At 40.8% G+C, this 20,253-nt stretch overlaps 1 protein-coding gene across 1 annotated transcript in view; it reads left to right on the top strand.

Annotated features, from left to right (window-relative positions):
• Positions 1–20,253, top strand: part of LOC107396394 (leucine-rich repeat transmembrane neuronal protein 4) — a 188,927-nt gene that overhangs the window by 13,698 nt on the left and 154,976 nt on the right. The window contains exon 2 of the mRNA XM_015976103.3: positions 10,777–12,338. Coding sequence (XP_015831589.1) covers positions 10,777–12,338 — 1,562 coding nt within the window. The remainder of the gene's footprint in view (positions 1–10,776; positions 12,339–20,253) is intronic.

Genomic DNA, 20,253 nt, shown 5'->3' on the forward strand with positions numbered 1-20,253 from the left:
TGTCCAGAAAATGTAGTTGTCTGAAGGCTTCCTGCAGCCGTTCATTCACCGCGTTGTAGTCTGCTTGCACTGCCGCAGGTAAACTGTCCCACAGCAGGAACGCGGCTTTGGACAGTCTGGTGGGCAGTATTCGAGCCAGTTCATAGTCATATGCACTCTCGGCACCCGCTACTAGTGCTCTCACTGCCACTTCATATTGACGAGACCAGCAAGAGAAACTTTCCCCATCCTCTCCGGAGAACACCGGCGGAAGCTCAATGTTCACGCTGCTAGTGCGTGGTTTGTCTGGGCGGGAGAACCTGTACTCCAGCGGGTCTTCATCACGTCCCCACATAATTCCCGGAGATTCAACCGCTTCCAACCGGTAAACGTATTGTTGTACGTCCTATATATACTGGTACAGCTAAGCTAACCGCGAGTTAGCAGAGGCTAACTTCAACAAGCTAACGGACTCAGTTACCGTCACTGGAAAATAGCTGGACTTCGGCACTGAAACGATCCCACCGCTGCCACCAATGTAACCGAGCCTTCCAGAAAGAGACGGGAGAAGATAGAGGATTGTGGTTGCTCAAGAAAAGGTTGATAACTGTGAACTCTCAGGGTCGCTTTATTTTAACATAACACCATTAACAACTCCGCTCCAACTTCTGTTGTTTTTTTTCTCTTTTCAAACATCACATCCTGTCAGCAGCACCTTCAAAATAAAAGTCCCATAAAAGTGGGTTACAATATCAAAGGGTAGGAATGGGAATGTATCCAATCAGCGTCGACGTTGTTTCAGAACGTTTCAGAAGCATGATGGGCGATGAAGCTACCGCCAAAGGATTCGTTGGTGTTCGGTAGAACTCGGCAGAGTCGTTTTTGGTCGTGACGCAGATGTAACATGGACGCCGCCGGTGAATACAACAGCATGGATACCGGATCTCAGCAGCCTCTGAATTCAGTTCGGTCTCTTCTCCAGTATCCGTTCGAGAGGAGAACTATGGTGGAAAAACTTAATGTCAAAGAGCTTGGACCAGATCAGCCCGACGTAAAGATAAGCCAGCAGGAGAAGGAGAGAGGTAAACTGTACACACGAGGCTTCTCCCGAAATTGGTACACCAGGAAGGCTTGGCTAGCTGGATGCAATCACGCTAATGCGTTATTTTGCTTTCCGTGTTTGTTATTCAAAACGGCTGTGACAGATAAGGCATGGATGAGTCAGGAGTTACAGACATGAAACATTTTTCTGAGAAGGTGAAGAAACACGAGTCATCCCGGGCACACATGGACAACAACACGGTGAAGCTAGCCATGCTAGGCAGCAGAGCTAACGTTGCCATGCAGGGAACAACAGCAGCTGGGTGCAGAGGTAAGCTGTACATTACATTTCTGTGAACAAGACAATCAGAATCAGAAATCCTTGGTTGTCCCACAAACCGGGACATTTGTTTAATAACATGTTTATTGTGCAATAACTGTAAAAACTAATTTCAACACACATACTTATTATACATATTTAATCACGTAAATGTGTATTTCATGTAAATTTGTACATACATCAATCTGATTCCATTTTACTTGTTACACTTCTGCTCCAGCAAACAAATTTCCCAGCTTTTGGGACAATTAAACATTTATGATTCTCAATTAGATGTTTTTACCTCAAATGTAAAAACATCTGATTGAGAATCAGAAATGTTTTATTGTCCCAAAAACTGGGAAATATGACATTTGTAAGAGGATACTGATGACATTATTTCCTATGAAAGTGTTTCCTATGTACTTATCTGTTGTTTTTTATTTATCATATGACAGGTTTTTCACACCATCCTGAGCCATGCAAAAGAAGATTCTTGTCACCACCCCCATGACCACAGCCGAATCAAAAAGGTGCTTTTCTACTTTAAAGAGGATTAAGACTTTCCTGAGGAACACCATGACACAGGATGGGCTGAATGCTCCTGCCATGCTCTCCATGGAAAAAAAAGCTTGTCACAAACATTCCTGACTTCAATAAAAAGCTAATCGAGAGCTTTGCCACTCAGAAGGACAGAAGGGCAAAATTTCTGTACAAATGAGGTATCACACACACACACACACACACAAATGCATCCACTTGATCTTTGTATAAAGTTGACCTTGGCACAACACTCCAGAAATATTTAACAGTGTAAATTTCTGGCATTTTGTCTAAGTAGTGTTTACTACCATTACTGTAACAGTGACCTGCTCATAATTTTTGGTGTTCACTCAAATGTTGAAATTAAACAAAATGTTTTTGTTACTTGCCTCTTGCATTGCCTATTTACCATTTATGGTCGTGTTATTTTATGTGCAATTTAATGCAGTATTTTTCAACCTTGGTCCGCAAGGCAGCGTGCCAATAGTCAGACATACCTGGATTAATCAGTTTGTCCAATGATGTAAGACAGGAAATAAAAGAGATGTGCTTAATTCAGGAAATAGTGAAGTTGTGCACAAAGCTCAGAAAGCACAAGTTTGTTTAAAAATAAAAAAATAGCACAGCCCCACCAAAAATATTTTTCACCAGCCGCCACTGGATTTCATTTTCTGTTCCTCATTTCTGATTACCTTCAATGGTGTCTTTGTTGCAACCACCAGGTACAAAAACTAACTTGTTTTTATTTAAGTATTTTTCTGTCCTGCCTGTTTATTATCTTCCTGCATCTCCTCTCAATCCTAAAGAAAAACTGCTACCTGGGTTCATATATATTCACCTCATGAGTTACCTTTGAACTGCAGTTCTAAAAGATCTACCGACCGCAAAAACAGCGGAGTGTGTGCTGCTCGCCGGCCGCACCAGTGGGGTAAAATCACGGAGAACAAAACAGGAGATGCGCTCCGCTCCATAGCAACGAAACACATCAGGCCCAAATAAAAGACAGAATACATAAAAGGAAATGAGCCGACATGTTTTTGAGGTGATGACTCCTAATTTGATAATGTTACTGTGGCCGTGCTCAGGACGCAGATGTCTGGAGCGCGTCAACAATCAGAGCTTTGCATGCGCAAGCTGGTTAAGGTTAGGATGGGGGTGAGGGGAAGGTTAAATTGCAAGAGGGAAAACGTCACAATTCAGTCAAATGTCCGTTTTACGGCAGGCGTCAGATACCCGACCAATAGGGGCTCGTCACCCGCTGTCTTTTCCGAGGACTGCATTGTTGGTCTTTTTCACCTGACAGCGACTAGTCGATGACAGGCATAAAAAGTCACTACAGAGCAGTGAAGTCGACTAGTCAACTAGTTGATACAACCCCTACTGCACAACACAGTTGGTCATTCACCCATTCACATGCAGGTGATGATGAGCTACAATGTAGCCAGAGCTCCCCTGGAGCGCACTGACGGAAGCGAGACTGCCGAGCACTGGCACCACTGGTCCCTCCAATTACCACCATAGCTGACTTGGGAATGTAAATGGAAACCAACAAGGAACAATACATTTTTTAACGACTTACCAAAAAGTCTTCACATTAAGAAAATATCCTGCAGAGTTCAAGGGCATGAAGGACTTAATGTGATGGAAAAAAGGAGACATTTCTTCCGGTATCATCAAATGAAGCAGAAGCAAAAGAACAGTAATGATGAAAAGTGTCTCAGGAAAGAGGTAATAGAGACACAAACCCCTTGAGTGACACCTGGGAGGATGACTTGTGCTGCTTTGTGAATAAGATTAGAAGAGGAGTGGGGAAGGTGATGGCTTACAGAGGCATTAGCTCATAGATGTCTCATTAAACCACAGATGGTGTCAGTAAAGGGATAATTTTTTTTTCTGAAGCTGCCTTAGTCTGCAAGACATGCTAGAGTCACTTCTGATAATGTAAGAATATTTTGCATATGAGGGGGAAAACAGAGCAGTGTTGTTTCCGCATCCTCCTGAGATGCAAGTGGAGGATTGAGAATATGTACATGTACATTGAAAATCCCACACATTCTGTTCTCCAGTCCCAAGTGTTTCCAGCTATGATTGTTTAGAATGCACATGGAGCAATACTCTTGGACAATCTATTACACCACTATTCTACATGTTTTTTTTTTCATTTATTTGAAGCCTTAAAGGAAACAAAGGATGCACATTGCAAGATGCAGTTTTTCTGAATGCAACCAGTTTAAGTTAAAATTCTTCAATCCCAAATAAAGAAACATGATTGATGTAGCTGCTGGTATAATCAATATCTAGCTCAAATTATCTGCACCATTCCATGATTGGCTCCATCTGTAAGAAATGATGAAAGAGTCCAACGAAAACAAACAGAAAGTGTTTCTCTTTCCTATCACACAGTTATACTCAAATACACATACAATACCCATATGGGATCAGCAGATGCTTGGCAGTGAGCAAAATGGCTATGTTAGATACCATATGGTGTGTGATGCCTCTCAGCGACTCTGTGTCAGACACGTATTTCTGACAAATCCTGAAATGATTACTGAGATTCTACCAAACCCAAGTTGTGCTTAAGTGTCTTAACTACTTAACAAATGTCTACAGATGTTTATGTTTTGAGCTCAGGTTCATAAGAGGTGCAGGTTCAATGGTAAAACTGTTGTTAACTTTATTTTAGAATTGAATTATATCAGGATTTAAGCATTGCTGAAATATTTTAGTAGACCTTAATTTCTTAAGTAAAACATTTCATAAACAGTTTGTGTATTTCAAGCTAAGAGTTATCAAAGGGGTAGTTGATATGGTAAACATCCATCCATCCATTCTCCTGCTTATCTGGGGTTGGGTCACAGGGGTAGTTGCCCAGGCATAGAGGCCCAGACTTCCCTCTCCTCTGTCACTTGTGCCAGCTCCTCCAGGAAAATTCTATGGCATCCCTGGGCAGACGAGAGACATTGTCCCTCCAGCGTGTCCTGCATCTTTCCTTAGGTCTCCTCCCAGTTTGGCATGACTGGAGAACCTCACCAGAGACACTTCCAGGAGGCATCCTAACCAGATGCCCAAGCCATCTCAAGTGGCTCCTCTCGATGTGGAGGAGCAGCAGATCTACTCCGAGCCCCTCCCCAAAGACTGAACTTCTTACCCTATCTCTGTGGAGAATACTCATTTTGACCGCTTGTGTCCGTGATCCCATTCTTTCGGTCACTACCCAAAGCTTAACATCATAGATGAGGGTAGGAATGTAGATTGACCAGTAAAAGCGAGAGATTCACGTTCCAGCTGAGCTCTTTCTGTACCACGATAGACTGGTACAACACACACACATCACTGTAGATGTAGCACCAATCCGCATGTCAATCTCATGCTCCAGTTTATGGTAAAAATATCATAAAATGTGTTTTACAATGGAATTATGATCATGATTTAAGCACTGCTGATATTTTAATAGACCTTTATTCCTTAAATAAAACATTTAATAAATAAGAAATGCGACATCCTTTTTCTTATATGAAAAACAAACTATAAGAAAAATGTAGCAGATAACGACTAAATGAGATTTCTGAACAGATTAGTAAGAATATGGATGGAAGAGCATATCACCCCTTCTGAGCAACAACAGTGGTAGATGAGACAGAGATTATAACTAAAAGACTACCTAATGCATTTATGGTGTTTGCTAAATATAACAGCAGCAAAATCATTAACATTTCATCTTTAGCACAACATAACAACATAACTTGTAAGAAATTAATTTAGTCATATCTAGACCAAACTGTGTGATGCTATTTCAATTGCCACAAGACAATGGTATACATAGTTTTATTCACTTTTTTCTACAGGTTGTAGAAATGCCAGCATATTGGCACAGATACCACTTAATATAAATGTGATGGAAATCTGAGTACATGGCTGTTGACCCGAGAAAGGTGGAATGCTTTGTCTGGGTTGCGAGTGAGTTTCTGCCTCAGGCAGGATTTAAGTATTATTGTGCCTTGCTTGTGAGTGATGCCAGTGTACATACAGAATGATGAATCAAGGCTTCATCTTTAGTAATTGAGGAGTCACTCCAGTCTTCTCTATTAAAGAAGGAGCTTAGGCGAATGGCAAAGCTCCTAATTTACTGGTCCATCTCACCTATGGAGTCACAAAATGTAGATACAGATGGAAGGAACAAGATTCCAAATGCAAATACTTGAATTTAGCTTAATCTATAGAATGGTTTAGTTTACCCTTAGAGGTAAGGTGAGAAGCTCAAGCATTTGGTAGTTCTTGGAGTAGAGCCACTGCTCCTCCTAATTGAAAAGATTCTGCTGAAGTGGTTTGGACATAAAATGGTTAGTCACCTTGTTTTTTTTTTTCCCAGGTTAATTCCAATTAATTCCATTTGCAGGTTCCGATTAATTCCATACTCAGAAATTTCATCTGCCGAGCAGAAATAATGAAATAGAACACCCCCCAAAGTCAGAGAATGTTGTTTAATTGTACGTCGAGGTTCAATATAGCAGATTGTTGTAATAACAATAGTAGCTGTGGTGGAAACATGTTTATTTTACAACATAAAGTTTTAAGAGTGCATCTGAAAGAAATGTTATGTACAGTTGTATATTTTTCGAGGTAAAAGCAACGCACCATGATGTCGTCCTCCAGTCAGCATAGGCATACAAGGGTAGACACGGCACCAACCACTACAGAGCTCCGGACGTCACATGACTCTCAGAGAGTAGACGCCATGTTGGCAGGCAACAAAGGTAAACAAAATGAACGGGATCAGCTTGGATTTTACTCCGTCAGCGTTTACTTCACAGTTTAAAACCAAAGAAATCATTTTATATAGTCAGAAATTAAACAGACTAAACATCTCCGACCCTTACCATGTCCCTGGGATACATTTGAAAAACACCAGACGCTGTCGGAGTGGACCTGGCCAGGGAACACCTTGGGATTTCCACGGAGGAGCTGGCCTAAGTGGCTGGGGAGAGGGAAGTCTGGGCCTCTCGACTTAGGCTACTGCCCCCGTGACCTGACTCCGGATAAGCGGATGAAAATGGATGGATGGATGGACAAATAAGTTTTAACATAGATTTATATGTAAGTAGTTTAAATAGAGTGCTGTGCTGTTTGAATGTATAAATTGAACTCCAAGAGAAATCACTAGTCTGATTATTTTCCGTGAATAAAATAAATATGTCAGGCAGGAGCGTCTCAGGATCTGTCTGAGATCAGTCTCGGTGAGACAGATAATAGCAATCCAAAGTGCTTTTTATGTGTGATCTGATAATTGATCAACCATTGCTTAAAATTAAATACAGCTTAGCCGATTAATTGCTGTGATCATAAAACACGTAAACGGCAGCACGCAGAACTCACGAGGCAACATTTTACATGATGTTTACTTTTTGCTATGAGTAATAAGACAGAAAAAGCCACACCAAAATAAGTTTAGGAAGCCCACCAAGAATTGTGGTAAAAGCATTTAAAAGAATTACCATATACAGTTGAGGAAACATTGGTTTAAGTACCTGATGTGAAGTGGTCGCTGCATAAGCGAAAACCTTTACTCTCGGGATCCCACAGCTTCATTTTTGCCCGGTCACTAGCGCGTTTCATTGCGATGATCCAACCTTTGCGGCATCCTCGTCTGTTCTGGCATCCTGGGGCACAACAGGAATCTACCATAGTTCCTGTTTGACTGAGTTTTCTGACAATAACAAATAGCCCATCTACGGCCTTCTGCCTGTCAAGATGGCGCCGCTTCGATTTGAACTGTTGCATGCCGGGAGAAGTGACATCAACTCTCGGAGCTCTACTGCCTATGGTGGCCACATTTGTGGGTTCTACTTTTTCTAAACTCCATAGTTAACAAGGTGTTTTAGCTAGGCTTTGGCTCTGTGGCAATCTGGAGCTCAAATGTCAAAACAATGCATTCATAAACTCGTTCATGCACGCCGGAACAAACGCACCCACTTTAACATTCATCAGGCAAAATATGAATGAGTTCACAAATGATTTTCCAATGAACACGTTCGGGCACAACACTTTGGTCTGGTTTCTGTATGGCTTACGTTTAGACTACAATTCACACCATCTGTGGTACGTGTGCTGAGCATCTTTGTATATCTGCTCCCAAAAGAGAACCAAGTGATTAGAAATTTGAGACGATACATTAAAAAACTTACCGGTAATAGCTCAGTGGAACTATCAAACACTATCCCTGTCATTAATAATAATATTAAAAACAGCCAGCAAATATAATGCAATAAGGGATTTATTTTAAAAATATACCAGAAATACCTCAATGTTCCACATCTCATTTCCTGTCTGGCTCATGAAAGTTCTTTTAGTTCGCAACAATTTGCATGTGGAATATGGAAAAAAAGACTCCATATGAAACTTTCCTGAGCTCCACATCCAGCTCAGCAATGCATCGCATCCAGTGTGAATGCTCTTAATGGACTCATTGATTTTTGGTCTATGCAGAAGCTGTATGGAAACCAAACCACTACTGTTCCATACTCAGTGTGAACAAGGCTTCGGAGTGTGTCACATCTAATATCGTCTATCAGGAGTGGGGAGCCCTGGTCCTCGAGGGCCGGTATCCTGCACGTCTTTGCTCCAACACTTCTGATTCAGTGGTTGACCCACCTGTTCAGCAGCTCATCGGGCTCTACAGAAGCCCGTTAATCACTTACTGATTGAAATCAGGTGTGATGATTCAGGACTGAAACTAAAATATGCTGGAGAGCAGCCCTTGATGGACCAGGGTTCCTCACTCCTGGTAGGTGGAGACAGCCCTCTAACCTACTCTGGTCCCAGTCTTTCTGATCACTACAAACAACTACTTGATCTTTTGTTTTGGCAGCTCATCAACACATATAAATCATTCTCAATGTAATATCCTCATATCACAAACCTGCATTTAAACACATACTATGGGACAATCCTTTTCACAAGCTGGACTTACCATGACACCTGCCAGCACAACGTCAGATAATGAAATGATGGACCACTTCTATCCAGACAAATTATTCTTACCCTAGTCTGATTATGGTCATAAATTCTATGCCTGATGATGTTGCCTCAAGAAACACATCAGCAGTGCATCTCCTTATACTATACCTTCTAAGGGAAATCAATGGATGTTAATGACAGATCATTAGTTTCTCTGTAAAGAATATTTTCAATGGAAACACCACTCCAAGGAACACAGAGGGATTCATAAGGACGCTACTGACCTCTTTTGTGCAGCTTTTACCCACACATTGCTTTTCTATTATTGTGTAGTTCTGTCTTTGATGCGTTTTTCTTTTGTGTAAATCTAAATCTGCTTGATTTATCACATTAATTATCTCAGAACCAATCTCAACCCATGTACCCTAAATAAAACACTCCTCAAAGCTCGACTCTCAACCAATTCCAGATTTTGTGGTACTTTCTTTGATTTTACTAAAACAGCAATGGTGCAATAAAACTAATGTGCACCCTTGACTTCCAGGCTCTAAATTAGTCATTGCCAGTGTTACATACTATTTCTTCACAAGCTGCTCATGTTCATTATCCATTTATATTCAATAAATTGCTGACTGTTTAAGAAGACTGCACTTAATCAAATCCGATTCCTTTCAACCCACACATCTGCAGGTGCAAAAACCAGAGTATGTGGATGATTCTTACAAACACCACTTCTATGAACTTAATCACATAATCATTACATTAGTCAATTGGGTCATAGAAAAACAATGCATTTAATTGGACAGGATCCTCATTAAAAGAACCATCAAAGTCCAATACTTACAAACTTCGACTTGTTTTGAATGAGATATAAAAAATATATATTATTTTATCCAAAAAAAGAAAAACTCTTGACTTGCAGTGTCATATACAATACAGTAAAATGTGTTTAGATTACTATGATTGGCAGATGACCATCTTAGAATAGATTGTGACAGCATATATCCAGACAGAATTCCATTTTTATTTGGTAAAAACAGAAGTCGCACCAGAGCCTTTATAAGGGAGATGCTTCAGTTGTGTGCTTTTAGTTCTTTTTCAGTGGTACAGGTATTTTTGTTTGAACACCGACACAGAAGCACATAACGCAGTTAACAATCCACATACCTTTAAAGTCACGATATAATGTCCTTTTGATGGATTCTTCAAGCAAGATCAATTTTACTAATTGGCTAATTTGAATAATTCTTCTGTTTTCAAATACAATGTCATTAAAGTCAATTAAATATACTAAAACATTTATAATTACTTGGCAGAATGAGTGGATAAAGGTTTTAAAAATATCCTTACAGCTCCATTCTACCAGATTATTAAATGTTGTAAATAATAGGTGACTGAGTGGATGCAAAGCATACTTGTGTATTTCTAATGTCAAATTAGGATGTAGCTATTTTGATTGATATCATTAGTGTTGCATGCTTACCGTGTGTAGCGCCAGTGCCCTATACACTGGCACTACCTGGTAGCTGTTGCGGGTGGTCTTCACGTGTGCTTAAAGAAATGCAGCTTGAGTTTATTTCCGATGATGTTTATTATTTTGTCTGGTTCCAAAATGTCCATGATGATCCATTTACAGCAGCTCCTACACCGTGAATACATAATGTGCAATCAACGTAACACACAGTTTGCTTAGTCCACTTTGTATCCATGTTAGATTGAATCCTTCCAAAAGTGTGTGTGTGTGTGTGTGTGTGTGGGTGTGTGTGTGTGTGTATATATATATATATATATGTATGTATATATATATATATATATATATATATATATATATATATATATATATATATATATATATATATAATTTTATTTAATTTTTTTGTATTCACTCATTTGCTAACCTTTGTTTCCTTTCTCCTCTCCTTTTTCCTTCATTATAGGCTCTGCTCTGCGGCGTCGCTGGCTAGTTTTCCAACTCCTAATTCAGGTGTGGCTGGCAGCAAATCCATCACTCAGTGAGCGCCAGTGCCCTAAGAGTTGTCGCTGTGATGGAAAAATTGTGTATTGTGAGTCAAGCGCCTTTCGTGATGTCCCCAAGAACCTCTCAGGAGGCTGTGAGGGCCTGTCATTACGGTACAACAGTCTTTCCAGTCTGCGTGCAGGCCAGTTTGTTGGCCTCAACCACCTTATCTGGCTCTACTTGGACCATAATTACATTGCCTCTGTGGATGGAATGGCCTTCCAAGGGGTCAGAAGGCTCAAAGAGTTGATTCTAAGTTCTAACAAGATCACATATCTCCACAATACCACATTCCATCCTGTCCCTAACTTGCGTAATCTGGACCTGTCATACAATAAACTGCAAGCCTTGCAACCTGGGCAGTTTCAAGGTTTGCGGAAACTTCTCAGTCTTCACATACGCTCAAACTCTCTAAAAATTGTCCCTATGCGTCTGTTCCAAGACTGCAGAAACCTTGAGTTTCTTGATCTGGGTTACAACCGCCTGCGAAGTATAACTCGGAATGCATTTTCAGGCCTTGTCAAACTCACTGAGCTGCATCTGGAGCACAATCAATTCTCCAAGATAAATTTCTCTCACTTTCCTCGCCTCTACAATTTGCGGGCTCTTTACCTGCAGTGGAATCGCATTCGCTCCATGAGCCAGGGCCTGACCTGGACCTGGGCCTCCATCCAGAAGCTAGATCTGTCTGGGAACGAACTAGCAGAAGTAGATGCTGTTGTGTACCAGTGCTTACCAAACCTGCAAACCCTCAACTTGGACTCCAATAAATTGAGCAATGTTTCACAGGAGGTGGTCGATGCTTGGATTTCGTTGACTATGATTAGTTTAGCTGGAAATGCATGGGACTGTAGCCCTGCCATTTGTCCTCTGGTGGCTTGGCTAAGAAACTTTAGAGGGGCAAAGGAGACCACAATGATCTGTGCCTCACCCAAAAAAGCCCAGGGAGAGAAAGTGATGGATGCTGTTGAAGCATTTGGTGTTTGTCAGTCAAAGCAAGCAACAACGCTCACAATGAGTATTCCCTCAAACCCATCCAGCATCCCTGTGCAGACGGAGCACATTCCATCTATTTTGGCTTTACCAACTAGCCCTGGAAAGAGAGCTGAGGGTTCCCTTAGGGGTCCTACATCATTAGCAGTTACCCCAGCTGTTGCGTTTCCTCCAGAGCAAGACTTGGAGCCTGTGTCCTTCCATAAGATTGTGGCTGGAAGTGTTGCCCTTTTTCTTTCTGTCGCAATGATCCTGTTGGTAATTTATGTGTCCTGGAAGCGCTACCCTAACAGTGTCAAGCAGCTGCAGGAGCACTCGGCAGCAGCACGCAAGCGTCGCAAGAAACCAAGAGAGACAGAGCGCACCCTTAGCTCTCCTCTGCAGGAGTACTATGTGGACTACAAGCCCAACAATTCTGAGGCCATGGATGTGCTCGTCAATGGAACTGGACCATGCACTTACACCATCTCAGGCTCCCGTGAATGCGAGGTATGACTCATACTATTACCACTCATAATGAACAACAACATTTTCTCCACTGAGTCATGCAAAGGTAATTATTTGCACAGTTTTCATAGAAAAAAATGCTACCACTGGATATTATGTAGAGCAAGTTTGGACAAACACAGTGTGCCCATGAATTATTCTAAAGACAGCAGAGCATTGCTTTGTGTGCGACAAGTTGTTTTCAGATGAGTATTTTTATATTCTTTGAAGCTCTAATCTTGTGGAATGCAAATGTTTGTTTTGCCACAAAACTGTACAGAAACACAGATAAATGGGAGTGATTGTGTGTCATACACAGTATAATTTTGAGGTAATGCTGTGTGGTTGGAATCTAGTGCTTCATACATATTGTTTATTTTAATTTAGCTTTTGCTTACTTCCCACACTTTTGGCTTTAGTGTCTTCACTTTTCTGCTTTTTGGTTTTGTGACGTGCAAAAGCCAGATTATTTCTCAATACCAGATGTGAATGCTAATAGCAACCATTTACCCCGAGTGTAGCTTCCTTAGAGCAAATGACTTCACACTTTTCTTGACATATCTATGACTCAAGATAGTCACTGAAACACCACATACCCCCCACCCCAACAGCACTGCCTTTCAGCTTAGCATGCTTCCCTTTTATACTGTCTGGCTGAAGTTACTCACTTGTTTACTCACTTGCTAAATTGCTTCGTCAAGCATAAACCAAATTGAATACTTTCACTGGCCGCTGACACTTTTATTCACACAAGGGTAGGAGAAAAGTGTGTTTGTCACACACAGACAGGAACAGTCTTTGAAAGTGTTTAAAGGAGTGAGAATCCTTTGAAATGTTCAGTCAAGTGGTTTTCTTCAAAACACTATTTACTCAGCATATCAAGACTGGAACACCACATTTTCCCCTATTGCTTTTACTTAACCCTCTCTTGTGTACTACTGGACAGGCTGCTAAAGAGTTTTTAAACCTCTTTTTTTCCATTGCAAAGTTACTCGAGATTTTCAAAGCAACCAAACAGTATGTTGTACTGAAATGCATTTTTGTGTCCTCAGTAAGTCCTGATTGTTCTGAGTCATGGATTTTGTTTTGTTTTTGTTTTTTATTGATTTATTTTTACAATTCCAATGGTTATTTTTCTACCCACACCAAAAGGGTTGGGGTGAGGGTGGAGTGTAAAAATAGAGGTTTGAGAAAAAAAACATGTTTACGGATTAGTAATGTGATTGGTGTTTATGAGCAGCAGGTACCGTTTTGAGCTTTGTAGTCAGTGTGAAGCTCAGGGGGGAAATCCAAATGTGGAAACAAGTGAATACAACACTAAAGTAAAAGAAGGCTTCAGGGAGCATGTACAATTTGTAACATTCTGCCTTATTGTTAAACCTGAATCCAACGTTGTTGTTGTCGTCGTCTTCCTCCGCTTATCCGGGTCCGGGTCGCGGGGGCAGCATCCCAACTAGGGAGCTCCAGACTGTCCTCTCCCCGGCCACCTCCACCAGTGCCTCCGGCAGGACCCCAAGGCGTTCCCGGACCAGATTGGAGATGTAACCTCTCCAACGTGTCCTGGGTCGACCCAGAGGCCTCCTGCCGGCAGGACATGCCCAAAACACCTCCCCAGGAAGGCGTCCAGGAGGCATCCTGACCAGATGCCCAAACCACTTCAACTGGCTCCTTTCGATCCGGAGGAGCAGCGGTTCTACTCCGAGTCCCTCCCGAATGTCCGAGCTCCTCACCCTATCTCTAAGGCTGAGCCCGCCCACCCTATGGAGGAAATTCATTTCGGCCGCTTGTATCCACAATCTCATTCTTTCGGTCATTACCCAAAGCTCATGACCATAGGTGAGGATTAGGACGTAGATCGACCGGTAAATCGAGAGCCTGGCTTTCTGGCTCAGCTCCCTCTTCACCACGACAGATTGGCTCAGCGTCCGCATCACTGCAGATGCATATCGATCTCCCGATCCCTCCTACCCTCACTCGTGAACAAGACCCAGAGATACTTAAACTCCTTCACTTGAGGTAGGACCTCTCTCCCGACCCAGAGTTGGCAAGCCACCCTTTTCCGGTCAAGAACCATGGTCTCAGATTTGGAGGTGCTGATCCTCATCCCAGCTGCTTCACACTCGGCCGCGAACCTACCCAGCAAGAGCTGAAGGTCAGAGCTGGATGAAGCTAGGAGGACCACATCATCCGCAAAAAGCAGAGACGAGATTCTCCTGCCACCAAACTCGACACTCCACACCATGGCTTCGCCTAGAAATTCTGTCCATAAAGGTAATGAACAGAACCGGTGACAAAGGGCAGCCCTGGCGGAGTCCAACCCTCACCGGGAACAGGTCCGACTTACTACCGGCTATGCGGACCAAACTCACGCTCCTCTGGTAAAGGGACTGAATGGCCCTCAACAGAATGCCACCCACCCCTTACTCCCAATGGTGTCACCAAAATCCCATTAGACTGTAAACCTGACCTTTAGTTTTCACACTAATGTGGTCTGACTTATATAAATGTGAAGAGAGATAATCTGTGTGTTTTTACATTAGTTTCAGTGGCCTGTGTAATACATTGCAAAACTTTAAATAATAAGCCAAAACTGTTTTTTCTGGGTAAACCCAAGCACATGGTTTGTTACAGTAGAGAAAAAATATCTCTCTGTTGGGTCGATATAGATGTGCCAACAACAAGGACTCAGACTCCGTTGTCGACATTTGTGTTTTTTTTTTTTCCTTATTTGTGATTCTAATCATATGGCTAACTGGCACCTATAATGTATATCACTTACAGTAATTTTAACTGGTGCAACGATAAATAACATTCATGAATGCAAGTGGACATTTTTGCTGTTGCTCTTCCCCTATCAGTGCCACTTTATGCTGGTCTTTTTTTTTAATTCTATGTTCATTAAAACAGTAAACCAGTATTTGCAACTTTAAAAATAGAATATTACTATTAAATTAATAAAACCAGCTATTTTTATATATATTAGGGATGTGTATAAGTGATACAATACGCATCACAATACAGGAGAGACGAAACAATATATTGCGATACAATCAGCCAGACAATATTAGCGATATTTTTAGTCTCAATTTGTTGTGAGAAATTTCGATAAAAAGTCCAAACTGATACGTAACGTGTTTAACATGAGGTATCTTGACCATAATAAATGGATTTGCATTTCAATGGCGGAAGCAAAACCCATTGAACACTGCTGCCAACTAGCTGTCAGCGTTTGAAGAAAAGAAAATGTACAAATGTTTGCATGTAAATTCTTCCAAGAATTTGATACACAGCTTTTGAATATCAATGTAATACTATGATATATTACAATATCGATATTTTCTTACATCCCTAATAAATATATATTTAACTGAAAATCTATGTATTTAAAAACTGTGTGTCCGTGCGTGCGTGTGTGTGTCTGTGCGTGTGAATGCGTGTGTGTGTGTGTGTGTGTGTGTGTGCGTGTGCATGCATGCATATGTGTGTCTGTGTGTGTATGTGTGTGTGCATGCATGCATGCATGCATGTGTGCGTGCGTGCGTGTGTGTGTGTGCAGATCCAGGTGGCTCAGTGTCCTCCTGGATTTCGGAATGGAAGTTGGAATATTTGTTATCTGAATTGTAAAGCATCATCTGGAAAAAACTCACAAGAGTGAGTTAAAAAAATGTATTAAATAGAAAAATGGAAAAAGGTGCAAACTGAAAGTAGCAGAAGTTGTGGAAAGGTCATTTTTACATTTTATCTAACATTGTAATTCAGTTAAATATTAATGATATTATTTCACTCAAATAAAACAGGAATTCTCCTTAAACATGTGACACTTATCTTGTTAGCGTAAAGCCTTGTTTTTTGTCATTTAAACATTTGATTCTGCTTGTTAAGATTAACTAAACAACTAAAATGATCCTTGTCTAAAGTGTGAAGCTGTAATGCTTCTTTTATTACTCTGACTTTACCACATCTTGTGTTTTTCTTCAGATTTTCTTGAAAATAAATCTTGTCTGGTCTTATCTGTCCTTCCCTCTCACCTGAACAAAACAGTAAGACAGGAGCCATCTGTCAGCAGTCCACAAAGTCCTGAGTTCATCTGAGAACGTGCTCCAATCTTGTTTCTACATTTTGTTGCTTTTGCATAGACATAAATCACCAGACAGAACATGGCAGCTCTTGCTGCACTCCATCTACGCTGCTGTCTTCCACTCTTCTGGCCTGGGGACATAGTAGCTTATGTCCGTTTATCCCAGAGCAGGAATTTCTATTTCTTCCCGCATCAACCTCACACTTCCTCTCATTTGGATTCTGTGCATTGGTATACCTGAACCCCTTCACATGATTGTGCTCCATCATCTCTTAGGTCTACTCAACGCAGGTTGGAGTTTGTTAGCCTCTTTTACTGAACTGCCTGACAATAATCCAATCCTTATTTTCCTGTGTCACTACAATCAGAGGTGACTTTTCTCTGTCATTTCACAGAGATTTTTTTTACCTCATGTTTGAGGTCATCTTTTTTATTTATTTATGTTATTTTTTATTTTTTCAATTTTTGTCTTATTGTCACCTTTTTCTATTACATCAACTGACAACACTACACAATAAACCACAATTAGTTGTATATATTTATGTGTTTGTTATGCTATTTGACTCTTAGCACTCTTAGCAGTCGAAAATAAACAGATAGGCTAAAATAAATAAAGTCAGTTAGTTTAAGTTTTCTTTTTGTCTGGATCATAGTCCTTTTCCAGGCCGATGCCAGCTTTATGTAAAACTAATAGTTGATGGCCCGTCCTTTCCTGAAACTACTTTGTTCACATTCTCCAACCCATACATGCCCTTTTAATTGTGTTCTCTTGCAGACGCAGCAGCCACATGTTTTAAAAGAGAATCAATCCATTAATACTTTGAAAGAAAATGTGTGCTTTTTAATACTCTACAAACCTGTTGGTTTATTTTTTAAGATTTGTTTTTCTACATGTTACATGCTGAAGATATCTCAGCTATATCTCAGACATAGCTGTTTGTTTCCTGTTTTATTTACCTTTTTTTTTGTAAAGCTTTGATTCAGTGCTGAATGGAATTATGTTGAGTACTTTCAGTTTCAACAAAGGGAAAATAATCAACCAATCAGAGCATACCGTGCCCATGATTTCACAGACAGCTTGTTAAACCTCCGCTAGTGACGGAGTGGGTTTTCAGATGGATTACTTCTTCAAACTGGCACTAATCCAATGTAAACAAAACACTTGATGGATAGGTCAGGGTGGCGAGTAAATGCTAGCTGCTAGCTGAATGGTTATATATTTTGGTGGGTGAGCGTCAGAGATGGACAGGGACAATGATTCAGCCCAGGGATTTCCTACCATCACAGCTGTGTTTTCTATATGCAAGTGGAGTGTGTGTGTGTGTGTGTGTGTGTGTGTGTGTGTGTGTGTGTGTGTGTGCGTGCGCGCAAGTGTGTGTGAGCACTCTGCAATCAAAGTGAGATAAATTGTAAATCTTCAGTCTCCAGGTCTGCAGCCAGTGAAATTTGCACAGGGGAGGCAGGGTTGCATCTAATCCAAGCATCTTATTTCCAGGTTGAAGTAATATCTTACAAATATAACATATTATTTTTTGAATGAGTGTAATTGATAAAAGTTTATCATATAATGGTCCTTTACAAAATGTCATCAACATTTTAAACTGACATGGGATCATTTGTCACAGTTTTAAAAATTGTATTAATTTATTTTCTTTATCTTAATTCTACTTTTTTGTTGCTTTGGAACATGTGAGGCCCAAGGTCATAAAGACAAACTGTTAATTGATCTGAATAAATAAATAAATAAAAAGAAGACAGACAATAGTCTAGAGCTAATTAGTTATCTGTAAGTCAGTGGGGATGTTAAACCGTTGTGTTTTTACTGTCTTCAGTCGTCAATAAGCCATGTGGGGGTCTTTGAGCACACACCAAGCTCACTGTGAGAAAACATCTCTGCTATCCACTAATCCTGCCTGTTTCACACTCTGGCTTCATGCTGCTGATTTCTGCACTGCTGTTTGATCCACGCCTAATGAGGATGGAAGATCTCTATTACAGCAATTACATTACCTGAAAAAGAAGCAAGACTAATGTCTTTTCTTCATAGTTGTCTCACAGTTTCACCATACACTTTGCTGGCTTCAGTTTGGCGCTTGTTTGTTTTCAATCACTTGCCATTTCTTTCAACCCACTTGCCCAGCAATTATTACTTTTTCCCTATTGTTCCTCGTTTCACTTTCAAAGCCATTTTTCAAAGCTGTGCTCATTTGTTTTACGGAGGTCTCACTTCTGGTTTATTACCTCAAACCTGCGTCAGTATCTGCTGATGAAGTGCAGCTCCTCCAAGCAACCCCTCTATAAGGATGAAGAAAGTAGTTTGACATATTGTAACTGCTTGGGGGGAAATAAACGAGTGCCCACAGAGAGAGAATAAAACGTGAAGAGAAGTATCACACTTGAGCTGCACCTCAGAACAGTTTGCGTTTGACTGTCTGCTCAGATTAACAAATGAGTGAGGCTGGAATTTTAAAAAAGGATGCTCTTTCAGCTCTAACCTGTTTTTTTTTCAACAGTAATCAAGCCCTGAATTTTTTATCAGACTTTTATGGATTATTATTTATGCAGAAACTGTGCACCAATGAAATAGCAAGCTCACATTTCATCATCATGTCTAAATTCTTTGAACCACTTTTTTAAGGTTTAAAACAGGCTTTTTAAAGTATCCAATATTTAGGGCATGAGATATTTAGATTTTGAAGAAAAATTATGACTGGCTGAATTCCATATAAACTCAAGAAACCCAAAGTTGTCCACGTGATTGAGGTCAAGGTTTCTGACAGCTTAAACAGTCTCCTTTTTAGACGTTGGTCCATATAGACATGTTTTAGACGTGTGGGCTTCACAGCCATGATGTGAATCTCCCATCACTCCACATCAAAAAGGTTCTGGACCCTTAATTCACCAAACATATGTATGTACATCTGTGCATTTTTCAAGTGCTTGAACAAATTTACTCATTGTGTGGTATTCACTATTTTGCACTTGTGTGTAAAAAAGTTCCTAAGTATAAGAACAGCTCTGAACATGTGTAGGAACGGCATCTACTGGTAGTATGGGGGAACCTCAACACAGAAAATCTCAGTTGTCCACACTTTTCTTTAGCCATAAATTACTTTTACCCAATAAATAATTGTGGCAGAACAGCTTTATTATGCAGCAGGTGTTGGAACCTATAAAATACACCTGTGGCTGACGGGTATTTGACATTGCTGCATGGCTGATCTTTTGTTACTGGAGTTGGCACATCTTCTGTGAGTACACTGATCTGATTCCTGAAGGAGCGATTATTTGAACATATTAGACCTTTTGTGGAGCAACTGAAAAAGTGCACCAAACAGATTCTAGCCCATATTCAATTGGACAACTATGGGACAGCCCCAGAACCTCCTCTCACCCAGCTCCTCTAACAGAGGAGACTGCACTCAGACAACAAACAACGACAGTTTCTATGAACGTTTTATGACTGGGGGTCCAGGACTGGATTGATATCTGGTGACTGTGGAGGCATGAGTCCAGTGAACCAACTGTTAAAGAAACCAGTTGGAGATGATCTGGGATTTGGAAATGGTGTTTTATCCTGCTAGAGGTACCCAACAGAAGATGGCTCCATGTGGTCATAAAAGGATAGACATGGACAGCTACAATACTCAGGTAGGCTGTGGTGTTTAAGCCAGACTCAGATGGTAGTTAATTATCAAAACTCACCCACAACATCAAATCACCTGCAGCTTAGAAGCCTAAACCACAGATAGAAGGCAGGATTGTTCCCTGTGTTGGCACCTAATTCTGACCTGATCATCTGAATGTCATAGAAGTGAGGACATCATCATCATGGATCTC

The sequence above is a fragment of the Nothobranchius furzeri genome, chromosome 6, assembly GCF_043380555.1.
Source record: "Nothobranchius furzeri strain GRZ-AD chromosome 6, NfurGRZ-RIMD1, whole genome shotgun sequence".
In the NCBI taxonomy this organism is placed as follows: Eukaryota; Metazoa; Chordata; class Actinopteri; order Cyprinodontiformes; family Nothobranchiidae; genus Nothobranchius; species Nothobranchius furzeri.